Source organism: Cyprinus carpio, chromosome B6 (genome assembly GCF_018340385.1).
Source record: "Cyprinus carpio isolate SPL01 chromosome B6, ASM1834038v1, whole genome shotgun sequence".
NCBI classification, from domain to species: Eukaryota; Metazoa; Chordata; class Actinopteri; order Cypriniformes; family Cyprinidae; genus Cyprinus; species Cyprinus carpio.
The window spans coordinates 4,330,719-4,347,162 of record NC_056602.1 but is presented as its reverse complement, the minus strand read 5'-3'; the positions used below and the strand labels follow the sequence as shown (position 1 = coordinate 4,347,162).

The window sequence follows — 16,444 nt, the reverse complement described above, 5'->3', positions numbered from 1 at the left end:
ATTAATAGTATATAGATAATACCAAAACAACGCTGCAGCTATATTACAAACACAATCTCTAGGGTGAAAAAAATAGATGGGACATAAATTCAAAATTTTAGAGGGGACATAAATTAAAAACACATTTTACTTCCATAATTTGATTTATTTATATTTCAGGAATTGATAAGAAAATAATTTCTATATGACAGCTTCTTGGGGTGAAAACTAAAAGATCTCTGCAACAAAATCCATTTCAGAGAAAGTCCCAATTAAAGAACCTAAACCTAAAGACATATAAGGCTCTTTAAAGCTCTTTAAAATGTGTCATTTCTGCACCACTAGCAAAAACTGAACTGCAAAAAGAATGTTTTCAAACAGATTTCCTTAACAATCCCCCGATCTGCCATTGGTCGGCCAAACAGTTAGCTCCACCCCAAACTCCCACTATTGGTTGAGTCAATGTTGCACAAACAAACGGAGAAATGCTTACACTTTTTGGGGAAACTGACATCTAAAGGTGTACTTATAGTTGTTCCCACGTCTCGAACTGGAATAAGAAAGTTTTTAACATTTAAAAAAAAAAAAAGACATGCTTCTCCTTTAAGACTTTTTTTTTTTTTTTGGAAATCAGCATTATTTTCTCTTCATGAGATCTTTATGGGAAAACTCTTAAGCAGCCAAACGCATCTGTGGTCAATGGGGAAGTATAAACAAGAGACAAGCTGTCACTGTGCGCTGAATTATCTCGGGTTGATTATCTTAAGTCTGATTACGTGATGTCACAGTTGGGGGTCGGTAGCATCTACAATCCCTCACCAATGAACACAACTGGACACTGACAGCCACCTGAGCTCAGCGGATCTCTCCAGAGGGCATCTCGACATGCGTGCACATGTAGAACACAGTGTACCAGCCCCATGCACTGCACAAGAAATAAATAAATAAACCTGCACTCCTCCTCATGTGCAAGGAGATTATTTGGCTCTGCTCAGTGATGCAATGTGCATCTGCATGAGAAATTAAATGCATTAACTCTAATCTATAACGATGTTTACCTTATTGCAGTATAGCATCCAAACCTCATACAGTCTCTCGGTCGATGCCATTCTGCACTGCAAGCTGTGAGCATGTAGGCAGAAATCTTCCTGATTATATTATGGTCAGTGTTCCCAAGCCTTCATGGTGTCAACATCCTGCCAAAAGGAGTTTGCCCAAATGCCACGTTCATTCGTGTATAACAATCCCACCAATGGGTGAATCGTGTTAATCCAGGGTGACAGATCGTGTCATTTCCTCCATGCACTGTGAAATCACATCCATCATGTGAACGATACGAATCCCAGATGACTTGGACTTGTGCGTTTCCGGCAGTTTTCCACCAGCAGCTTTTTAATATTCCAAAAATGCCTGCGTTCTTCCAAGCCCTGTCGACAAATTCAGCACACGTTAAAAACAGCCCTGGATTTCGATGCTGCATGAATGCATTGCTAAAAACACATTTCCATGCCACAGATAACAGTCAACGTGCAATGCATGACTTTAAGAGAAAGAAAAAAAACTGTCCAAAATAAACAGAGACCCATGACATCATCCCAGGCCAGCTCAACACGTTCACAGAGCATACATTATATTCCAGTCTTGAAATAGCATGTAAATTATATTTTAACTTGACAACATCAGTTTAAATATTTTCTGTGCATGTATTATTTATAGACTTGCACATAGTAAGAGTTGATCTAGAACTATGGGTGTTTTTCTAAGCTATACACACAAAACAAAAACGACTGATTCTAGATTTAGATAGAAACTTACATCACAAGATAAAAAAAAACCGTACAATTTATACCAACAGCATTATTTTGACTAAAATATTTACTTCTGAATTAGACGTAACTCTTACGAATACACCATAACATCAACACTTGTCATATTATAACTATCAGATCATAATAACAACATGATATCACTAATATTCTGCATGAATAGATCAGCTCTCTCTCGCTGAGAAACTCACCTGCCTCAACAGAAGCAGCCGTCGAAACTCTCGAGCAAAAGCTTGTGTTCTGGTGAAGAATCCAGGAATGCTGCATGAACTGAAAGCGCCACTGACATTTAAACCAGGTCGGTTTCAACCACCCAAACTAGCTTTTGACTCATTTTGTAACCAGATAAGCCTGACAGCCCGGATGCATATGACGAATACCATCGCATTGGACTGGGACTGCTCGTTACAAAGCCACGGCACGGGCTCGAGTCGCTTGAAGGCGTGTGTGTGAGCTTTTGTGTGTGTGTGCGTGTGTGTGTGTGTTTTCTTCCCTGGATGTTTTACGACAGGCCGCACTCCTTTACGTTGCCTATGTGGAGCTCATGTGCGTCGCAAAGGCGTGGCTGAAACTAGCGAAACGACCAATCCCACAAAGGCTTGGCCTAATGAATATTAATTACATCATGCTTACGTTGCTACGTATGCTTCCTTGAGATGTTTTTTTTTTTTTTGAGTCATATTTTATCATTTATATTTTAGTTGGTTTGTTTTTAGGCTTTTCATTTTAATTAATAAAAATCTAATAATGTATTTAAAAGATTAACTTCAAAGTCAATAAGGCCTAAACTAAGTTTTATACACTTTTCGAGCTGAAGACATACTGAAAATATTTTTGTTTTTACATACGCGTTTATCATGCAGTCAGGAAGGGATGTTCTGTTACGTAATCTAATTAATATTCATAAACAAACCAGCAAAATGACTAGCGTTCATGTGCTAACATATGCCGATCAGATAAACATGTATAAAAAAATCACTGTATAAACATGACCTTGTCTAATTAATATTAATAAGATGCCGTCAACATGGTAAGTTTACTAAATCAAGCCTAAATAATTCGGTCGTCGCTATTTTTAAATCTACAATTCCTGTACTTTTGTAAAGATTAAGTTACCTTGACATGAAATATATTGGTTTTTGCACGCATGATGTGTTAAAAAAAATGCAGGATTTTTTATGATGATTTTATGGAGTATTTTGACAATATATGACCGCCCCCTGCTGGCCAGAGAGCGCACATACAGAAATACTTTGGTGCAGTATACTGTATAAAAAGTTTGTCAAATGCAACACAAATTCCTGGAAATTAAATGTTCTTGAGAGTTTAAAAGTAAAATTCACAGAATTAAATAAGCTCGTAAAATTACAAGGGAAATAAGCTTAGAAATATTATAAATAATTATATGCATAATTATTTAATTGGCAGGAACTTTCAGAATTTCACTTTGAATCTACTGCATTAAGAAATGGCACAAGGCTAAAAAAAAAAAAAAAAAAAAAAAAAAAGGACAGGACCCCAGAGTTATGAAACAGAGTAAGAATATATTTATCATGTCTAAATATCTTATACAGCTAACATGTTTATAAAAAAAAAATCAGTAAATATCAGTCACAGTTACAGCTGCTCAGTCCGTCAGTTTCGTCTCGATTGGGTTGAGGCAGTGTTGAACAGCACAGCATTGATGTTTTGGTTTGTTTCTTCACAGGATTAAAACGTGCAGTTTCTTCATTCAGAGCAAGAGGAGGCTTGTGGGTATCTGAACACAGAGATACACGCAAACACATGTACTGTACACACACCCACATGTTCACTGGCACAGGTCGAGTGGGTGATGCACTACACACACACACACACACACACAACATGATATCTGGCTCCTGCATTCATGGCTCAGTTTGATGACCTCACTCATCAGAGTTGGTTCAAATCCAGTGATTTGCAGTTAGTTCATGATGTGATTGGCTGCTGGGAACATCAAACAGGAAGCTCTGATCACACACTGACATGGTTTATATATAGAATAGCATACTAACAGTTTGTATGGCAGTATGCATGGAATACTTGGGTGACCTACTACACTGGCCAAAATGTGCAGCATACTTATGAGCACACGGCATGGAATAAGACACTAGTCACAGAGTGTCAATCAAATGGCTTGACAGTGCAGTTTCTTCCTGTATTTTACAGAAAGTTGGGTGGGACACATAAAAAAGAATATTGTTTAAAAATAGCTAATAGTAGGGCTGCATGGTTGGGAAAAATTACGATTAAAACCCCCCAGGTTTGCTGTGCTTGTGTATAGGGCTGCACAATTTGGCCAAGAATTTTGTTATTATATATAAATATAAATATAATATACATAATTTATTATTATTATTATTATTATTATTATTATTATTATTATATACTATTTAAACAAATAAGAAAAAATAGCATTGCAAAATTTTACTGTAAAATTAAAAGTAAAAATAATTAATAATAATAAAATATTAAACAAAAATAAGAATTATTAGTTTTGTAATATTTCACAGTAAAGTTAAGATAAGAGTATTTAAGGAAAACATTATTATTTGTATTGAGAAATAAAAATAGCAATTTTTTAATTCTATAGTGAAATAAAAACTATTTTTAAATTGAATAATTTTATTTTTCAATAATAATAATATTTCACAGTAAAATTAAAATAGTGTTTAAGAAAAACAATATTATTATTATTATTATTATTATCATGATTATTTATTAATAACAATTATTCAAATAAGAAATATTAGTATTGTCATATTTACTGTAAAATTAAACATATCAAGTATTTAAGATATAGAAGATATATAAATTTAATAAATTCAATAAAAGCAGTCTTTGAGATTTAATAAACAGACTGTATCACAAATTCAGTTTTTTTTTGATGAATCGTGCAGCCCAAGCTAATAGGCTTTTAGATTAAGTCACAGTTTTTACTTGCTCTAGCTAGTCAGGAAATGTCTAGGCAGCTGGTATGTTCTCGTTCTAGAGAGCAGTTGATTGGCTAAAAATGTAGATATGCCCATGAGTGCAAGATGATGTCATCAATACGTTGGTCCATATAGAGATGGGATTTAGTGAGATTTCATTGCGGTTGGGGCTACCGTAGTATGAGTTGACAAATACAAACCAAGTGAACAGCAAAATGACTTAATCTAGCAGCTGGTTAGGACGGATTAATACAGAATATACTTATAGAGAAATGGGCGAGAAATGGACAAGAAACAGACGAGATGGAGACAGACACAGGCGGTGAGGTTTAGGAGAAGTCCCACATGCCGTCCTCGGGCTCGGGGTCGGTGGGTGACGGGGTGTTGCAGGTCTGGGTGGGTGTTCCGGACGGAGGTGTGTCTGGAGGACAGGACACTGGCACGGCTGGATACATCAAACTGAGGAAAGAGTCCCTTGTGTGTTTCTTCACCTGGAAGATCAATACATGAATGACTTTAGGCTACACTGTAAGACAGGATCAAGTTTATGACCGCTTGATGAAAGGCTGAATGTACCTGTCTGAAGAAGGGATGAGTGAGGAGAGCTGTCGCAGACGGCCTGAACGACAAACACACACATAATACACAGGGTTCAATAAAGATACAAATGTTTATTTTTATAATTTTTTTATATTTTAGACATTTTTATCAGCTTTGGACGGGGTGCAAAATGTACATTTTATAATTTTATGTATATACGTATGTATATATATAACTCTCGCATCCCCTTTAAAACGTTTTCCTCCCTCCTTTGTCCTCCCCCTTCTTCATCAACTCTAACAGCTGACGACTTCACCACGTTCTTCATTAATACAATTAAAACCATCAGTGCACAATTTTCCACAGCTTAATCTGTCAAGCACATCTTACCAGCAAACATACACTCGTTCACATCCTTCTCTTCACTCTCTGAGGAAGAAAACCCTTAACTCATCCTTTCAAATTATCCTACTACTTGTCCGCTTGATCCTATTCCATCTCATCTCCTTCAAGCCATTTCTCCTGCAGTTGTAGCTGCACTCACTCACATCATTAACATATCCCTCCACACTGGTGTTTTCCCCTCAGCAATTAGACAGGCTCATATAACCCCACTACTTAAGAAACCCACCCTTAACCCATCTCTTTTAGAGAACTACAGACCAGTTTCTTCCTTTCATTGCAAAACCCTTTTTCTTTCCCTTCTTCCGTTCATTGCAAAAACACTTGAACGAGCTGTGTTTAACCAAGTCTCTGCCTTTCTCACACAGAACAACCTCCTGGACAGCAACCAGACTGGTTTCAGAAGTGGACATTCGACCAAGACTGTGTTGCTCTCAGTTGTTGAAGCCCTAAAACTGGCAAGAGCAGAATCCAAATCTTTAGTACTTATCTTGCTGGATCTGTCCGCTGCTTTTGACACTGTTAACCACCAGATCCTCCTGTCAATCCTATTGGTAAAGGGCATCTCAGGAACCATGCTTCAGTGGTGTGAGGCTTACCTATCAGATAGGTCCTTCAAAGTATCTTGGAGAGGTGAGGTGTCCAAGTCGCAACATCTAACTTCTGGGGTGCCTCAGGGCTCTGTTCTTGGACTACTTCTCTTCTCTGTCTACATGGTATCACTAGGTTCTGTCATTCAGAAACATGGCTTTTCATATCACTGCTATGCTGATGACACTCAATTCTACCTCTCATTCCATCCTATAGCTGCTCACATCTCATCTTGTCTAACAGACATTTCTTGCTGGATGAAGGACCATCAACTTCAATTCAACCTTGCCAAAACAGAACTGCTTGTGGTTCCAGCAAACCCATCGTTTCATCACAATTCCATCATCCAGTTAGGCACATCAACCATAACTCCTTCAATAACAACCAGAAACCTTGGAGTTATGACTGATGATCAGCTGACTTTCTCAGACCACATTGCTAAAACTGTCCGGTCCAGCAGATTTGCTTTATTCAAGAAGATCAGGCCCTTCCTTTCGGAACATGCTTCACAACTCCTTGTTCAAGCTCTTGTTCTGTCCAGACTGGACTATTGCAATGCTCTCTTGGCAGGTCTTCCAGCAAGTTCTATCAAACCTTTACAATTAATCCAGAATGGGGCAACAAGTTAAATTTTTAATGAGCCAAAAATAATGCACGTCGCAACTCTGTTTATCAAATTTGCACTGGCGACCAATAGCTGCTCACATAAAATTCAAAGCATTAATGTTTGCCTATAAAACTACCACTGGCTCTGCACCCCTTTACCTAAATGAATAACATCAGAAATATTCTCTGCGTGTGTACCTTCACTTACGTTCTGCAAGTGAACGTCGCTTTATAGTGCCATCCCAAAGACTGTTAATTGTTAATTCTGAGCTGTAACATTTGTAAGGGTCTGTGTGTGTGTACCTGCGCTCAGGCTGCTGCTGCAGGCACAGTTGGACCAGGTTGTGCAGTGTGGCCGAGTGGTTTTTGGGGGAGGGGCTTTGAGGTCTCTCTGCTGTGGCAGTACGGGTCAGACTTCCGGTCGCAACACTTTCACCGATCCCCGAATCCACACCGGAGCGGGACACCTTGAGCGCACCCATGTCTCCGAGCGGGTAAGGAGGGACGTCGAGGAGACAGCAGTGAGAACCCCGCAGCTTCTGAAGCAGCATCTGTAGGAGAAGAAACAGGAAGTGAGTGTTCAGTAATCAGGGTTTCATGCTCACAGGTGCAGTAGATGCACAGGTGAAGAACTGCAGTACCAGAGTGGGCGGCATGTCCTGGAACGGCACTCTGCCACTGACCAGCTCACACACCACGATTCCCAGACTGTAGATGTCTGACTTCACTCCATAGCCATGAAGATCCTTCATCACAGAAAGAGAGACACAAAAAACCCAGCATAATTTCTCATGAAGAATTCATGAGAAAAAAGTAATATTGTAAAATATTATTACAATTTAAAACTGTTTTCTATTTCAATATATATTTTTAAATGCAATTTATTCCTATGAGATGGCATTTTAAACATAATTACTCCGGAAATCTTTTGTCACATTAATAATTCATTTCAGTTTTGATCAATTTAATGTGTCCTTGCTAAACAAGCAAGCTTTTTTTTAAAAAACAAAAAATAATGGTAGCGTGTATATGAGATAGTTTTGGATATTTAGTTGTGCATGCTCATTTTTTACATTTAGAATACCTGTGCCACAATCTAATCTAAGATCATTTTTTTAATTTGTAATATTTTTTTAAATAATTTTTAAAAGTTGCCTTGCTGTTTATACATTGTTTACTGTTATAAACAGTTTATAACGCTACTGTTGGGAACAGCTTTCATGTGGAGGGTGTGTGAATGTCACCTGTCGCAGCAGCTCTGGACTCAGCCAGGGCAGCAGAGACGGACTGTGTTGAGGCATGTCAAACACGGCTCTCATCCTCTTGCCGTCCTTCATCAGACTGTACACACTCTGCAGCCCCGACAAACACACACGGCCTTCAGCTGACAGCAGCACATGACTCGCCTTCACACCCCTGCAGGACACACGAGATGAGGAGACCAGATTGATTCAGGTCTCTGTGAAACAGTCATCGTGTGCTCACCTGTGCACGTAACCCATGTGATGCAGGTACTCCAGCGCTCGGAGCACCCCGTACAGCAGGTACGCTATCAGAGACTCGCTCATTCCGTCCGGAAAACACGACCTGAGCAGAGAGTCTGCAGAACCTGAATGAGACGCGTGCGGAGAGGATGAAATAAGGGAAGGATGGGAAAAGAAAGAGGATGTTCTGTGAATTCCAGGCGACTCTTACCGTAGCTCATGAGAGGAGACAGCACCCAGAGCTGACAGCACGAGCTGAACACCAGTCTGGACGTCAGCAGGTTTGGGTGACGGAACAGTCTGGACAGCAGAACCTCGTTCTGCAAATAATACACACATAACTATAAATACACCAGCATTTTTGTCTAAATAAGACTTGTGTGTATGCTTCTAAAATTCTGAAAATGTCCCACAAATACAGTCAATCCTCTTAAAGCAATAGTTTAATCATCATTACAGGGGCAAATAATGACAGAATGTAAATTTTTGGGAGAACTATCGCTTTAAGGCACTGAAGCATTAGCTCTTTATTTCATTATTTACTCCCTCTCATATTGTTGCAAACCTAATTGCTGTAATATTTGCTTCGAATAATGACATTGTTGTCAATCTGTTTCATGGAATGGCTTTAAAAAAAAAAAAAATAAATAAAATGTAAGTCTTATAGGCTACTTTTTATTATTTCTTTATTCTCTTTTTTGACATTTTTGGAAGTTTACTCCATTCATCAACAGTTACTATGAATACAGTTCCATGTTACAATAAAAATGATCATTAAACTAAAAATGGTTACTCATTTTACTACTTGCAAATGGGATATATATATATATTCATTCCTTCTTTCCTTCCTTCTTTTTATTTTAGACCATTTTATACATATGTGTCCCTGGAACACAAAGCCACTCTTAAGTCGCTGGGGTATATTTGTAGCAATAGCCAAAAATCATTAGGAAATTAAGTAAAGATCATGTTGCATGAACATATTTTGTAAATTTCCTACTGTAAATATAACAAAACTTAATTTTTGATTAGTAATATGCATTGCTAATAACTTCATTTGGACAACTTTAAATGCGATTTTCTCAATTTTTTGATTATTTTTTTTTGCATCCTCAGATTTCCAGATTTTCAAATAGTTGTATCTCTTGCCAAATATTGTCTTATCCTAACAAACCATAGGCTACATCAATGGAAATCTTATTTATTCAGCTTTCATATGATGTAAAAATCTCAATTTCAGAAAACTGACCCTTGTATTATACAAATTATAAATGTATTATATTTATAGTATACAGTACAATATATAAATTACATATTTATATTTTTTATTTTATAATAATGATGTTGCACACACACAATTATAATAAATGAGCATTTCAAAATTAAATAAATAAAAACATAAATCAACATAAATTGTAAAACATAAATCAACATAAATTGTAAATGCAATTCCATAAAAGCTTGATGTATCAAATATGAATACATCAAGCTTTCCCCAAAAAAAAAAGTTATTTATATTTAGTCAAAGTTTCAATAGACCATTTGATTAAAAAAAAATAATAATAATTTGACTGTAATTTTATATGCCAAGCTTTATTATAAAGCTTAATATCAAAATAGTAGAAATCAGCGTGATGTTCTCATACGCATGTACACACCATCAGCTGCAGCAGCTCATCTTCTGTACACTCATCCAGGTTAGTGTTTTTCACCACCACCAGCCGGCCAGACGGTGTGTGTCGAGCCATGCTCACCTGACTGAGGTTATTAAAGCCTCGGCCTGCACACACACACACACACACATAAACGACACAGACAGAGGACGAAACACAGCGATATAAACACATGATATAGACATGACATATACACGTATCATATAATGTATAAAGTAGGTCACGGTCATTACCCAGTTGTGAGAGCAGCTGATAGTGGGCGGGGTCAGTGGAAAGCTCTGTGATGTCATCTTCATCCGTCAACACAGAACACGGAGAGACTCAACTCCCCTTCAAAAACACAACACACCACACAAACACCACACAAACCTGGTCATGTTTACTGAGTTATTCTAGGGAAGAATCAAATATAAACAGAACATCATAAGACACCTACAAACAAACAGAACTCTACAGACAATGTCCTGTGTAACACTATGTTTATGCTAGAGGACTGTTATCCAGAGACTAGGGAAGAATCATGGATGAAGTGGCCTCAGTGTAATCATAAATGAAAACTGACTGAAAAAAGTGTTGCCTTGAAATAGATAAAAGCTAAAAAAAATAAAAAAAATAAAAAAACAAAAAAAATTAAAAAATTGGAAATAGATAAAAGCTAAATAAATTAAACTAAATAAATAAACACACACCATTAATTAATAAAAAATTTAATTAATTATTTAAAAGAAATACAAATTAAAACTTAGAATATAAAAATAAAAGGTAATTCAAAATATTGGTCAAAACTATAATAGTATAATACTAAAATAACACTAGTGAGAAGCACGGATCTTTTGCAGATCAGAATATTTGTAGTTAAGATTGTAGAATATTTCAAGGTATCAGTGAAATTAGGGAATAACATAAAAAGCATTTCAGAAATGGCATATAGATTTTACGTTCATGCATTCCCTGCGAATCAAACACAACCTTGGTGCTGCTAGTGCCACTGAACTACAGTAGTAGTGTTTCCAAATAAGAAAAAATTAGATTAAACATAGAAATGAATTACATAATCCATAATGCTTTATTAGAGCTCATTCAATCCTTCATAAGTACAAGTCTTGAACCTCCAGGTTTTTTGCTTTGAATAATTTTGTAATATTGCAATTCGTCAGTGCATCAAATGCAGTCGCACAACTTGACATGCATTACATAACTGAGAATACCAGGGGGTGATAGAGTTATATTCAAATCACTGTGCCATTGAACCAGATTTGTAATTATTCACTAAACGTCAACATTTTAGACTTTAACTAAGTTCATAAGTCTATAACTTTTATTGAAGCGTTTTTGGAAAGAATGGAAACATGGCCCAGATCACTGCAGTCAAAAAACAAATATTTCTGCCACAGGACGGGAAATCTAAAGACAACCCACATATGTATCCTTCAGCCAAAAACACAGGACAACAGCACAAGAGAGCTTTCATCCAGAACGATGGAACAGAAACACTGCTTTGTGATGCCCAATACAATGGATCCCCTCAGACACACTTGAGCACAAAAACAATCTGAAGCTCACTGGAGTCTGTGATTATGCGATGATGTTTCACTGGCGTGACTATGCCCTCTCATATCCTACAGGGCTTTTCACACTGACAGCTATTTGCAGTGACAAAGCAAACGGAAGTCATTCGTTTCAAATCAGAGTCTGTTTGTGATTTGAGACGATGTGGGCAACAGCGGCCGACAGCAATGGGACAACCTATGATGCAGCAACTACCAAAGTGAGCACAGATCTACTGATACAGTCTCATACAGCAGACAAATACAAACAACTAATGGAACAAATACTCAAATAAGTGTCATTCAGAGTGTTTCGATTTCTGAATCTGAATCGAGTCATTAAACAGGACAATTTTTAATTTGAATTCATAGAAGAAAAAAAAACAAAAAAACAGAAAACTCCAAAATAACCAAAATAATATAATTTATAAATTCAAAAAATACAAATAAAACATTGAAAACATTTTCCCAGAACTTACTCAAGATTTTAATTATAATTATTATTATTATTTTAATAGAACTACCTCAAAACAATTCAATAAACATTTTGTACATTTAGCAAAAAAAAAAAAAAGAAAGAAAGAAAGAAAAAAAAATTTTTTCAATATTTATTTATCACTCAGTATTAATTAATTATTTATTTTTGTTGCCATACAGTATAATCATCAAAATCTGTATTCTTAGAAAGAAATAAAAAAAAATTAAGAAATAAATATAACAAAACATCAAATATACAATAAAACAAAAAAAAGTGGAAAAAATATATTTCAAATAAATGCTATCCTTCTGACCTTTCTATTTATAATTGTTGATCCTTCAACAATAATAGTATGCAGAACAACTGTATTTAACATTGATAATAATCAGAAATCTTTCTTGAGCAGCAAATCAGCATATTAGAATAAATTATAAAAATAATTAGACTCACATGGATAAAATAATTATGCAATAAATAACACTTTAAATAAAACAATATTTCACAAATTATAATAATATTTCACAATATAACTGCTTTAACTGCACCATAAAACACATCAATTAAACCCTGGTGAGCATAAAAGGCTTCTTTCAAATTAAAAATAAAAAAAATAAAAAAATACTATAATCCCAAAACCCTTTGAACATAACATTCTGATATATCAATTGATATCAACAAACTATTTCAACACAACAAATTCAATTAAAAATCCAACCCAAACACTAACCACCTCAAAAATAACCAACTCCTAAATCCCAAACCCTTTCTCAATCCCACTAATGACACATACAGTAGTAGTGCAGTAATTGAATCGGTGTCAGTGTGAATCTCTTGAACGGCTCGTCTAAAGAGGACAAAAGTCGATGTCTGTTGTCTTCAAACACACTGAGGCCGTGCTCTATTGTTAGACTCTACTGACCGAGCACTGATGGCTGACGTCTTCATACTGCTCCTCTATGCTGATGGACTGGACTTGTGAGTGGGAGGAGATACAGGTGCAGTCCTGAGGGGAAGAGGGGAGGAGACATGAGACACACCCCCACCCCACAAATGAATATGGAGATGAATATGACTATATCCACAGTATGAATATGCATGACTTGAGCAAGGGTGGGCTGAAGGGCAAAAAGAGGAGATGATTATGGAAATGCTGCGGTGCAGAGTCAGCCTTGCCATGTGCGATTAAGTCATGGTTAAAGGAATTTTCTGTATTCGATGCAAAACATGAAACAATTTTTCTTTGTTTTTACAAACTGAACCCGGAACATTTCTTTACGACCTTAAAGAAATAGTCCAACCAAAAAAAATTAAACTTTGCTGAAAATTTACTCACAATCAGGCTATTCAAGATATAGATGAGTATGTTTCTTTATGGGAAGAGATTTGGAGAAATGTAGCATTGCATCACTTGCTCACTAATGGATGCACTGCAGTGAATGGGTGCCGTCAGAATGAGAGTCCAAACAGCTGATAAAAACATTACAATAATCCACAAGTAATCCTACTATTCATTTAACTGACTGAATTGATTTGTATTAATTATATTTATTTATCAACCATCTGAACTCAAATCCCAACCTCACCCAACCAATTCACAGCATACAATACATTAGCAAAAAAGTGATGCAATGCTACATTTCTCCAAATCTGTTCCTGTGAAGAAACATCTCATGCATCTTGGATGCTCTGAGGGTGAGTAAACTCTCAGCAAATTTTCATTTTTGGGTGAAATATTCATTTAACAGACACATTACGATATTAATAGTGGTTGAATTGTTACTTACAGAAATTAGTATTAAATTGATGTATATTTGATTATAACAAATAATTGTGAAAAAACACTAATTTCCAAGAATTTTACCCAGATTTGATATCTAAATGTTCTTTTATTAAATTACTTATAAGCAATGCAAAATGAACATGCTTTTTAATGGCTGTTAATCATTTTGGCAATATTTATTTATTTATGTATTAACGAGTGACACAAGAAACTGCAAACACAACTTTCATTTGTTTCATGCTTAAAGAACCTTTATTAAATCCAGAACATGTCTTTATGAGTGAGACATTGACATGAGCCTCCTGGATTAAGAGGTGAGGTGGAGGATTGGTGGATATTAATGAGGACGTTTATTATTAAATGTGCTGATATCTAGGGATTAGAGAACAATCAGGCCATGGATATTGTTCAGCGAACATCTTCAGCCCATAAAAACATCCCTAAAGCACTACAACTATACTGAACACTAAACCCAGAATCAAAACCTTCATGCAAACACATTTCTGATACCCAGAATGAAGAACTGCAGAAATAAACACAGAAAGCATGAAATACAGAATGCACTGAGCTTTGCACAAACAAGCTGGGGATGAAAAGATTTGACTCTCACCAGAAACGACATGAGGCTGAGCTGATGCTTCACTGGAGTTCATTTATCTGATTCTGAAGACAGTGAATAACAATCAGTCCATCTGCAAAAACACTCCAGCAGTGGTTTTCTGGCTGCTTCCAGTGTGCCACGCTGCATTTCTTGTTGTAAGATAATATGCCTGAAAAGCAAAATGTTTTTCGCTTACCTGGCTTTGCTCGGATTTCACTGCGTAAAAGACAGACTTCATCTCACGCGGCTCCATTAGAGTCCTATGAAGCAAACCATCAGCGGAGACGCTTTCAGGCACATACCAAATTTTCAGGGCTAAAATGGCATTATGATCCAGATCCCAGATCAGATAAGAACTGTTTTAATAGCCTGATTTCAAATGCATCTTGTCTGAAAATCAGCATCCATATTCTGGTCTGTAGCAGAGGCTGTGTCCACGAACAGAGCAGCCGGAATCAGTGTCTGCCACCGCTTGACCGACTGCATGAGTCTGACCTCTTCTCTATTCTAAACATTATCATCATCATCTTCAGTTATATCACTTGATAGGATGTCATATCTGTCTGGGTGCATCAGCTCTGATATCGCCGCAGGTGACATTAGGAAACACTGTCCATTTTGTGTTGTTATGTAATTAATATTTGCGGCATCAAAATAAATTCATGCTTGCCTGATTACACTTTATATTCTTAAGAAGATTATTGAATGCATATAGCTCAATATTAGGTCTCTGCTTAAACTGCAATTTTAAAAAAAAATAAATAATACTGCATATTGGCTCACAATACAGCAAACAAATAGATATGCATAAGCATGCATGCCCAAATGTTATTAATATTAATCATGTAATTATCAGAGCAACTGACAGCTGGTGTCCTTCCCAGTCCTTGACAGTGATTGCATGTAGGTTAACAGGGTTAAGAAAAAAAAACCTTCAACGAAGAGCAATAGTGCACTAGAAGCGTCTAAAATAAGCTGGACTTCAATATTAAATCCTGTTTCATATTAATTATGTTTAATGTTGCATTAACGCATTTTGTGATTGTAATAGAGAATTTTGACATGATTTAACATTAATAATGCACGATTAATATTATTCGCAGGAGCTACAAAAACTATTATTTTCTAATATCATGCATGCCAAAATTTTCTGAGACTGATGAGAAGCTCAAAGCCAGATATGACAAAAACTCACCATTGTTATGCATGTGCATGGAGGTTCTCCTGTAAACTGATTCTGAGCCCTTAATGTTGACGGCGAACGTCAGTTCTGGGCAGTTACAGTTACTTCGGTCACATCACAGTTTTATTGAAGGAGGAAAAATCACGCAGCGCCTCTCACATTTACCAATAACATTTGTAAGTTGACTTGCCAAAGCTTTTCTTCACAGTCCCGGCTGATATTTACATAATAAAAGTCTCCCAAACACGCCGTGAATGACGTAGCAGAGGAATGTCCACAATAAAAGTCCTTTGATCACGCGACTAAACCTAAACTAGAAGGGTATACATAATAAAAGCACCTAACCTATACAAGCATTTCGCCTCTCTATCATTTAAATAATCATTTAAGATTGTTTTCCTGAAATGATAGGAAGTGATCTAAAAACAGTGGCAAGCTTAAATTAAACTGCACGTTTAAAATCCCTAGAATAACTGTACACAAACTGTTCTTTATTTTCGTAAAAGGGAACTATAATACGTAAGTACTGAAGATTTTCATCTTCTCTCCACGTCCTTTACTTGGACACTCAAAATTAAATCTTACTTTATTAATTCAATTCAAGTTTTTATATTATATTTAGGATTATCTCATCAGATTATGTCAAGGTTATGTCATTATGGCAGAAATGTACAGTAAATTGTAAGTTGACTTGCCAAATCTTTTAATAATACAGAAACAGAAAGGATGTTATTAACTAACATCTTGGAAATAATTTGATCAATCATCCCGTCTATTTTTCACAGTTTATCCTTTCTCTT

The 16,444-nt window shown here is 36.2% G+C and overlaps 2 protein-coding genes across 5 annotated transcripts in view; both read right to left on the bottom strand.

Annotated features, from left to right (window-relative positions):
- The window catches only part of nbeal1 (neurobeachin-like 1), a 52,931-nt gene extending 50,620 nt beyond the window's left edge, over positions 1-2,311 (bottom strand). For all 4 annotated transcript variants that reach the window (XM_042725380.1, XM_042725381.1, XM_042725383.1 and 1 more), the window contains exons 1-2: positions 1,997-2,311; positions 1,038-1,406 (exon numbers count right to left, since the gene is read on the bottom strand). In XM_042725380.1, the coding sequence (XP_042581314.1) occupies positions 1,038-1,088 (51 nt within the window). In that variant the 5' untranslated portion in view covers positions 1,089-1,406; positions 1,997-2,311. The remainder of the gene's footprint in view (positions 1-1,037; positions 1,407-1,996) is intronic.
- A 2,249-nt stretch (positions 2,312-4,560) lies between these two features.
- stradb (STE20 related adaptor beta) lies at positions 4,561-15,883 on the bottom strand. The gene is given in 13 exon segments (XM_042725379.1): positions 4,561-5,250; positions 5,336-5,378; positions 7,202-7,449; positions 7,540-7,644; positions 8,143-8,314; positions 8,384-8,507; positions 8,594-8,702; positions 10,041-10,162; positions 10,289-10,385; positions 13,000-13,083; positions 14,471-14,523; positions 14,658-14,721; positions 15,657-15,883. Coding segments are annotated over 11 exon segments (1,278 nt in total). The 5' UTR covers positions 14,483-14,523; positions 14,658-14,721; positions 15,657-15,883; the 3' UTR covers positions 4,561-5,088.
- Between the last annotated feature and the right edge of the window lie 561 nt (positions 15,884-16,444).